Below are 9,192 nucleotides of genomic sequence, written 5' to 3' on the forward strand. Positions count from 1 at the left end.
AGTACCAGCGTCTGACATATGCCTGAATAAGAACAGCGCACTTGTGTCTACGTTCTTCTCTCTTTGATCGTAATATCTCTTTAGCTTCTCGTATTAATTTCAAATCCGTGTACCATCTTTCTATTTTTAGAACACTTGTTTTATACTTGCGCAAACGGCTACGGCACAGCCACATTCGGCAAAATTTCTGTAAAGTAATAACAGCACAAGTAACCTCATACAATCGCTTTTCATACATGCGTTTATACTGTATACGTCGCCACCAGTACTGAATAATTTCAGCAGCAATAATCCTCTTTCTGAGTATTTCCTCTTCAACTCTTTTCTTTTCAGCAATAACTTCATATTTCTTCTTCCACCAAATTTGTATAACGTTGGCCGCTCTTTCGAATAAAGGTGCACGAAATACGTGAATTAATTGCCACAGAAGAGATAATGTTTTTTCCCTGTGACCATCTGCAATGTCAGTCGAAGTAATTTCACCTTCAATCTTAAAGTTTGCACCTCTTAATGCTTTGAGAGCAACTTCAACGTTATGTATTTTCTGCAAGCGCGAAACAGCGGGAGCACGTAGCTGACTGAGTAGATTATCTCTCATTAGAATAATTTCAGAAACTTTTGTCAACCTCACTCCATCCCTTAAATCAATCGCTATGTCGTTCACACCATATTTGTACTCATCCAGGTATGTTTGTTTGTGAACCACCACATAACCCAGTGGTCGTAAATGTTTAGTGATATCGCCAATTCCGGCTATAAGTTCCCGCGTGAAACGGATTATTATTTGACGACTCTCCTTGCATATTGCATTTCTACAAAATAAACAAGGGTCGTGCGATATCAACTTCTTTTGTTTTGCTTGATCTAGAAAGAATACCAGCATGAAAAATTTCTTCAAACTAAACTTCTTGATCGCCTCTATATATGCCGGCAGCAGCATGTTTGGTGCAGTCGATTTTGAATGTTTATTTTTTAAAAAGGGATTCTTAAACATCCTCTGGATGATAAACAAGGTTAATCCCTCTATATCGCTGTTTGATTTCAAAGGTAAAATTACGCCATATATTGCCTCTAAGCCTATACGCAACCACAGTGGATTATACGAGAGTATAATTTCCATAATGGTCTTCTGTAATCCAATATCTAAATGTAAATTTCTATCGTCTCTTATGGCAATCAGTTTCTTGTCTATCTGAGCGTTCAATTTAAGAAGAACTTGAGATATTTCTGGGGTTTTAAGCAAAGTTCTCGCGGATTTACGTAAACTTTCGAGTCGATGACTATTGTGATAAACGTTACAAACTTTTTCTCTAGTCGGAGCTGTTGGAATTTCTTTATTTCTATTTTCAATCCATGCCTTACCTACATCTATTTTCTGTTCAACATTACTATCGAGATCGGGAGGTGTCAATATATAATTTAGCCAACGTTTGAAGTCTCTTTCAAATTTTTGAATCAGAGATTCATCATAAAAATACGTAGTTGATAAGAAAGGATCAACAGTTAGTGATTGTGAATAAACATTTGGGATATAATTAAGAGTAACATTCGTAGCGTTACTTTTATTCGCATCAAAGGTGGAATTTATTTTCGTAGCAGAAGCCCTCGTTAATGGTAAAATCTTCGATTTAACAACAGCCTTTTTTGACCAAGCCGTTTGCCTATTTACTGTTTTTTCATGTTTATTATAAGTACGATTAACAGAGAATGTATCCATATGCTGATTTGTTCTATCAAACGTATGCGTGTCTGAAAATTGAACACTTTCTTCGGGAATGGATTGTAAAGGTGGAGTTATAGATCTAGGCGGCGATCTTATATCCATTCTCAAATCATTTTGCCAGGAATTATGTTCTGCACGAGTAACGAAATTTCGTTCATTGTAGTCCCGTATATCTTGTTCTCTAAATAATGCTTGTCTACACATTCGTTGATTTTGTTCCTTCAGAGGATAACACTGCCTTGATTCGATTTGGTTCACGTGATATTCAAATGGTGTATTGGGCGAATCTTTTGTATAAGTATCGGAACTTAGTTTCATATGATGGTCATCTATTATATCGTGAGTGTCATTATTAATTTTCGGGAACATCTTGCGTTCCGTTGAAAATCGTGGCGGGAAGAACGACAAGTCACTTATACGGGAAAAGTCGGTATTTATGGAAAAGTTTGGACTATTTAATTCTTTTGGTGAAGATGTGTTTGGAATTTTTTTACTTACAATCTTAGGGGTTTCAATTTCCGTATTACCCAATTTGGTGTGGCTATCTACTGTTAACCACCTATTATTGGTCAAATGAGTTGATGTAATACAAATGATTGAGTGGGTTTCATTCTCTTTATTCCCATCTTTAATGTCTAAACTGTCATCATAGTCACTTTCGGAAGGTATACTCAATACAATTTTAGGTCCATTATTTAGTTTTTCATTTTTTGTTGCAGCACTTTTCAGAGGAGTGAATGTGATGTTGTCAAAAATATCAGAGGCAGACGTCTCAAAGGTTTGTTTGTTTGATGGTTTCAAAACATTGTATGATTTGGGTATTTCCAATTTGTCATTCATCACAGGTTTGTCATATGTTTTTTGCAGAAAAGATTCGGCAGTACGATTTTGAACATTTGAAAATATTTCTGATGTGTTAAAATCAATATCAACACTATTAGGCGAGTCAAAGGGGCATTTAGGTGAAGCAGGTCTGTGGTCCAGAAAAGTTTCACTACTGGTAGTTAAAACTTTATATTTTGTAGACTGCACAACATTTATAGTTTTCTTAATTTGAGTGGTATTATAGATTACTGCTACTTTCTTTTTTGTGATATTTACTGGAGATTTTTTCAATGACTTCTTTTTTATCTTCCCTGGAGAGGTCTTGAAACCTTTAGTCTTTGCTTTGATAGCCTATAAAGCAAATTGAAAAAAGTATTAGTTTCCTTTTTTGTTATTTATTCTTAATTTGAATTTTTTAGATTTTTAAATCAGGTACCAACTTATAAATGAAGTTTACATTATGCATATAATAGATAACATTTAGGTATACCATTAGATTTTATTAATGATAAGAAGATTGCCTATACATATAAAAATGGTCTAACAAATTCATCTTTGAATTTTGTTTTTTTTATTAAAATTATAAATCTATTCTACCAAAAAAAGGCAAAAAGGCAGAACAAAGAACACTTATTTTGATCGAAAACTTTTTGAGTAAATTTTTAAAACAAGCAATAGTAAGTACTTGCTGCGCCGCGCGGTTTCACACGCGTAAGTCCGTATCCCGTAGGAATATCGAGATAAAAAAATGCCTACATGATATTGCAGTTGGCCAGCTGTCTACTTACCAAATTTCATTGCAATTGGTTCAGTAGTTTGTGCGTGATAGAGCAACAAAAACACACACATCCTAACAAACTTTCGCATTAATAATATTAGTAGGAAGTATGATAGTAGGATTAATGAACATTATTTACCATTACAGATTTCAAAACAACAATGACATCATATCTGCCTCTGTTCTCATTAGTGAACCTAATTGTCTCCCGTAGAGCTATAGGTTGTGTCGGAGACCACACCATGCTCAAACAATAGCATGTCTCTGGTTCTAGAACAAGCCATTCTCCAGGCAATTCGATAATCAATCCAGGAGGTAAAGCTTTGTTTAATGTTATCTGTGAAAAAAAAATGAATAACTTAATAACATTTCCAAAATATTCAAATTTTAAAGAAGGAGAATAAACTTTAAGTCCATATCAGTTTATTTATAAATAAGTAAATAAGAAAGCTCTTAATTGAAAATTTATATACATATAATAAAGGAACATCTTAGTAGGGCTCAAAATTAACTTTCGGACCATTATAAGCTTCATATTTTGATTAAATGATTAATTTGTTACCTGGGCTGGTTTCATAATGAGCGATTTATAAATGATAAAGTGTTTAAAACTAAAGCATAAATTATAATATTTATACGTACCTGTTGAACTTGTTTGGACGGATTGAAAACTTCCAAATATTTTTCGCATGATGAGCCGATGAGAACATTGTCGAAAACGACTTGCGGCGGTCTGGAGAAGGGAGCCAGTATCAAACGTGGACATTCTTCTTTAGGCGACACAGGGGGGGCTTTTTTAGCTCTCCGGGCTCTTTTTACATGTTCCGGAGTATTTTCGATCTATAAAATATATGGGTACGGAGTACATAATCAAAAAAAAAAACACGTAATAGGTATTAATTGTATAAATAAAAGTTATGTATTACCTGGAAATACATTATGTTATTTAAATCTTTATAGCATTTTAATTAATAATAATATTTCATTTACACTGAAATCACCCAAACGAAACGTTTCAGTTACATTTAAAAAATAAGTACTCGATTAGACGCTCTAAAGCAAAAATTTTCAAACCAATTCAAAACTACGATTCAAACTGTTGACTGCAACCGTCACTTCATTGATAAAATACCAAAGAGAATATACAATCATAGACAAACTATATGATCAACAAGGCTCGATTTGTTTGATTGCAATGATTCTGACTGGTACATGGGCAACCCAAAAAATATTGGGCTATTTATAAAACTCTAGTAAGTATGAGTATTTAATTATGTGGAGACTTCTAAATGCTTCAGCCAGTCAGAAATCATCCTGACGTCTATATTTAATATGCTAACTGGCTGAATTTGATAAGTTATCGACGATAATACTTTCCCCATCGGTTCCAAGCCTGTCGTGGCGGGGGGCTCAGTAGCTCAGAGCACACTCTGGTACTCTGAGTGAAGCTAATTGGACGCGGTGGGGCTGGACGGCCGGTCTGTGGTCTGAAAGACTCGACCGACCCGACGGCCAGGGGTCCTTATAGCTGGCTGGTTGGCTGGCTGGCCTGAAGCTGGCTGGCGGGCTGGATGGGACCGGCTGGTAATCTGGTTGGCTCGCTAGCTGGATGGTGTACCGGTTGGCTGAATGGTGTACCGGTTGGCTGGCTGGCTGGCTGTAATGCCGGCTGGCCGGCTGCCTGGAACCGGCTGTTGCTCGGCTGGCTGCCTAGCTGCTTGTAAGGCTGGCTAGATGTTTAGCTGGCTAGCTAGGATCCCCCGAGGGGCCAGGTGGCTCTGGTGCCGTTGTGATGCGGCGAGGGCGGCCAGTGGTCATGGCCCGGCCTGGGAATGCATATACTCAACACCGGGGACATCCCTACGTTCGATACCATCAGAGGTAGTCAAAGGTACTCTAGCTATGTGAATATGACAGCGTGCTCGCGTGCAGCGTGCGACAACATAAATCCACAGGCACAAACATCATACGAACTACACGCATATTTAACACACATAAGGCAAACTGGACCCTGATGTCGGATAGACAATTAGCTGTACAGGACATGGACACAATACACAGCATACAACAAATAGATGAGGCAATAGACAGTTACAATGAAGCGATCACACAGACATGCCGACCAAAAAACACACAGAATTCACCTTGTCGTGTTGGAATGACGAGCACGCGCAGATGAAGTGGCGGGTGGTCACGAGGAGACGCAGGATCCGAAACGCAGTACCTGACCGCAGAGACCGCGTAGTTGGATTGTACCTGGAAGAAAGGGAGAAGTATGAAAAAATAAATTTTTTATGCACAATAAAGGTCTCTGGACAATATTTCAGAGGAAGCAAGACAACACCCTGAGATGGCGGGTGCTTTTAAAAAAAAGTTTTACTACCAGCAAAGTTTGCGGGATCCCAACGTGTCGCTTTGGTGACGTGCGGTGAGTCCTTGCAGGTGGGCGTGGGGAGACGGCTGTCCTCCGACGTCTCCCCACGGTCTGTCAACTCGTAATCCGTGGGGCTGGACCGAAGGCCGCCACATCTGGTTGTGAGATGAGGCCTGCGAGAGAAACCTCTATAAAAGTGCTCCGTAGGGCCCTCCATGGTATCACACGTTAGGAAGGCTTTCAGGCGTGCGCTCTCCGGCCGATGGTGGAGCGGGGAACAATCCATCGTTAACGAGTAGACGGCGTAAGCTTGTGTTCTAATCAAGCAGAGTGCCTGGAAACGGGTAACTGCTGGGCGGGACGCGCGGTAAAGTACAATGTATACCCGCAGTCCCACGGAACACAGTGGGGTTTTAGGCGGTAGGAATCCGACATAACCCACGGCTCCTTCCACGGGTGCCATGGGTATCTTTTGCAAGATTTCCCCACTTAGAAATCAAATCGACAATAACACTTTCCTAGCGATAACTTTGAATCAGTCAAATTCAGTGTGGTGTATTTAAGTCTTAAGTCTAGTTAGGAAGTAAGGTTAGTAAGGAAATGTTAGTATTTAAACTATTTAAAGATAGTATGAAAACTTTTTGCTTTACATAATACTAGACGCCCGTCCTGGCACCGCCCGGATATCATATCCCTTTTTTATTCCAAGGGAGCATTTAATCGACATAAACAGTATCCAATAAACAAGCAGGCAATTAAAAGTAAAAAGGTCATTATTTAAGTGTTGATTTATGGGTAGGCCGTCTTCTGTGGTATGTCTTCAGTCTTCTCTTTTGAGCACAAATAAAATAATATATCCAAGGAGTACGACACTGTGTACGTCTTTATTATTGAAGCGTTGTAGTTATCTACATTATGTCATACAATTGTTTGATTGTCTAATCTGTGCTAATTTGATAGACAAACGACAGCAAACTACACACGGCAATGTCAAATCTGACACTGTAGTCTTCCCTTCATTATTGAAGTCTGAAATTTTCGCAAGTTAAAATCGACTTTTATCGCTGTAAGACTCGTATTGCCGTTCCAGCAATTGTTCTTCTAATTTCTTCATTAGTAGGTATCTAATCAATTATTGGATTAATCCTAGAACCTACAAGTAATCTATAAATACCCAAATGTAATACACATACTGTTCGGTTCACAGAAACTTGTGGAAATTATGGCCGATTCGCAAGGAAACGATAATACTACATGCGTTGTATGCTTTAAGAATGTGGTGTACTACTCTATTGGAGAATGTGACCATCCAGTTTGCTTCGAGTGTTCAACACGCATGAGAGTGCTGTGTTTGCAAAATGAGTGTCCTATATGTCGTCAAGACCTTGCCAAGGTAAGTTGCGATAATATTTTGTAACATTTACTTTTAATTTTGTTAATTAAAAGTGTGATCAGTGTTAATCTTAATTGCAATGCATAGAAATATAATCCTTCAGTTTGATTTCATATCAATAGTTATTAATACAAATTACTTCATTTAAGATGAACTTCATATTTACTGATTCCAAAATATTACTAAAATAAAAATGTATTTTATTTGAAGGTGGTGTTTACGGATACTGTTAAGCCATATAAAGAGCTTCGAAACAAGGTGTTTACTGATAAACTCTTTGAAAGGCAATTTAAAATAGGGTTTTGTAGTGAAGAAATCAAAAAATCCTATGAAGCCTTGCTACAAAACCATTGCAAGATCTGTGATAACATACCCCCTTTTCGTACATTCACTATGCTAAATGACCATATGAAGAGAGTACATGAAAGGTACTTTTGTGATTTATGTGTGAAGCACTTGAGGGTAAGTTGCAGAATTACACTTTTGAATATATATCTGGACTTAGCTTATGACTTTCATCTGTTTATTCATAAACATTTTATGTGTCACTTTATTGCCATAACTACCTGCAATATATGTAAATAAAATGATGATTTGATAAAAAAATATATACGACAAGCACAATACTTTTTTTCTCAATAATTGCAATGGGTGACAACTTATGCCATTGTCAAGGAAGGTGTCAAGTTAAATAAAACCAAGTGAGAGTCAGATTCTTGGCATTATGTTCCATACAAATACCTAAGCCATGTGCAGTCATGAAAATTTTATCAATTTAATTATCACAGTTGATGAGATACAGGCTGGTGACAGATGGACAGAAAGAAAGACAGAGGTCTTAGTAATCTTCAATAAACCTAAAATGTCAGTATCTGTTATAGTAGGGGTCAGTCATCTGGCCACAATCTGTCGCTGAGTAAGTCGAGACTTGTGGGGCTGCGTATAGCAAGCCCACGAGGGGTACCGTGTGTGTTCCTAAGGGAGATCCCGGGAACCCCTCATTACCTCTGCCGAAGTAGGCCACGTGAGGTTTTAGCCAGTGGATTTCCTTACATTAAAAAAATAGGGTCAAGCATCTATATCTTTATCCATCTTTCTAGTTTTTTCTCTAATGCTTTCTTTTTATGTATAAAGATTATTATTTTATACAAGTTAATAACTTCATATTTCTTTGAACAGTTTTTGTTTCAATGTAATAAACTTAATAATTATAGTATTCTTTTAGATTTTTACAAGCGAAAGAAAGTGCTACACACGTCAGGAACTGGCCCATCATCGACGGAAAGGTGATCTTGATGATACATCCCACAGGTAAGACTATATTTTTATCAGGTTTTTCTATCTATACACAACTAATGACTTTGAGATGTTTTGATAGTGTACAAGTCAATGGGATGTTGGTACAAGTTTGGATCAAAATTTTAATATTGTTATTAGCGTGAAATATAATCCTGGATAAACTGAAGAATTTCAATAAATTTAGGGTTTATTGAACCTAAACCCCCCCCCTCTCATTCATGTACAGATGCAGTTCTTCTACCGTTTAATTTTATGTATAAATACCGCCAATAAGTAATTTTATTTCCATAATAAATAAATATAAAAATTGCCTGGATGCGAAATAACAATTCCATGTGATATATATGTTTTAAACAATTTCAATTTAAACAATATGGCATAGGGTCACCCCATGGTAACATATATTTGTGTATTGCATCAGTATTGTTTGAAGCTCATGTTTAGACATGCTGCAGTCATGTCGAAACATGGTCAGAGTTAGCAGAGATACATAACGCGATGCTCACGGAACCTTATGGGAACCGCTATATAGCCACACCATGACCGCGCCATGATGTCACACACGCGATGCTGACGGAACCTTACAGGAACCGATATACAACCCCACCATAGTTCCCTGCTAGGCAGAAATCAATGTCGAAACACACAATGCTGGCGATGATTTAACTCTCTCAACCCCATCATAACGTGCAGCCACAAGACTCATTGCCGAAGTAACAGGCACAAACATCGGGAATCCACTCTCCATGCCATAAAATAATGTACTCCGTCGCCGCTTGTGTCGACTTCCCGTAGGAGCC

General features: G+C 37.7%; 2 protein-coding genes across 3 annotated transcripts in view; one reads left to right on the forward strand and one right to left on the reverse strand.

Annotated features, from left to right (window-relative positions):
* The window catches only part of LOC119832449 (protein abnormal spindle-like), a 5,636-nt gene extending 1,211 nt beyond the window's left edge, over positions 1-4,425 (reverse strand). Inside the window, exons 1-4 of the mRNA XM_038356118.1 lie at positions 4,253-4,425; positions 3,969-4,166; positions 3,466-3,663; positions 6-2,899 (exon numbers count right to left, since the gene is read on the reverse strand). Of these exons, the coding sequence (XP_038212046.1) occupies positions 6-2,899; positions 3,466-3,663; positions 3,969-4,166; positions 4,253-4,264 (3,302 nt within the window). The 5' untranslated portion in view covers positions 4,265-4,425. The remainder of the gene's footprint in view (positions 1-5; positions 2,900-3,465; positions 3,664-3,968; positions 4,167-4,252) is intronic.
* A 2,252-nt stretch (positions 4,426-6,677) lies between these two features.
* Positions 6,678-9,192, forward strand: part of LOC119832399 (E3 ubiquitin-protein ligase ZNF598-like) — a 7,836-nt gene continuing 5,321 nt past the window's right edge. The window contains exons 1-4 of one of the 2 annotated variants that reach the window (XM_038356072.1): positions 6,678-6,816; positions 6,908-7,093; positions 7,304-7,555; positions 8,319-8,404. In XM_038356072.1, the coding sequence (XP_038212000.1) occupies positions 6,923-7,093; positions 7,304-7,555; positions 8,319-8,404 (509 nt within the window). In that variant the 5' untranslated portion in view covers positions 6,678-6,816; positions 6,908-6,922. Of the gene's footprint in view, positions 6,821-6,907; positions 7,094-7,303; positions 7,556-8,318; positions 8,405-9,192 lie in introns of both variants that reach the window. The other variant, XM_038356073.1, reaches the window with a different exon arrangement.

Source organism: Zerene cesonia, chromosome 15 (genome assembly GCF_012273895.1).
Source record: "Zerene cesonia ecotype Mississippi chromosome 15, Zerene_cesonia_1.1, whole genome shotgun sequence".
NCBI classification, from domain to species: Eukaryota; Metazoa; Arthropoda; class Insecta; order Lepidoptera; family Pieridae; genus Zerene; species Zerene cesonia.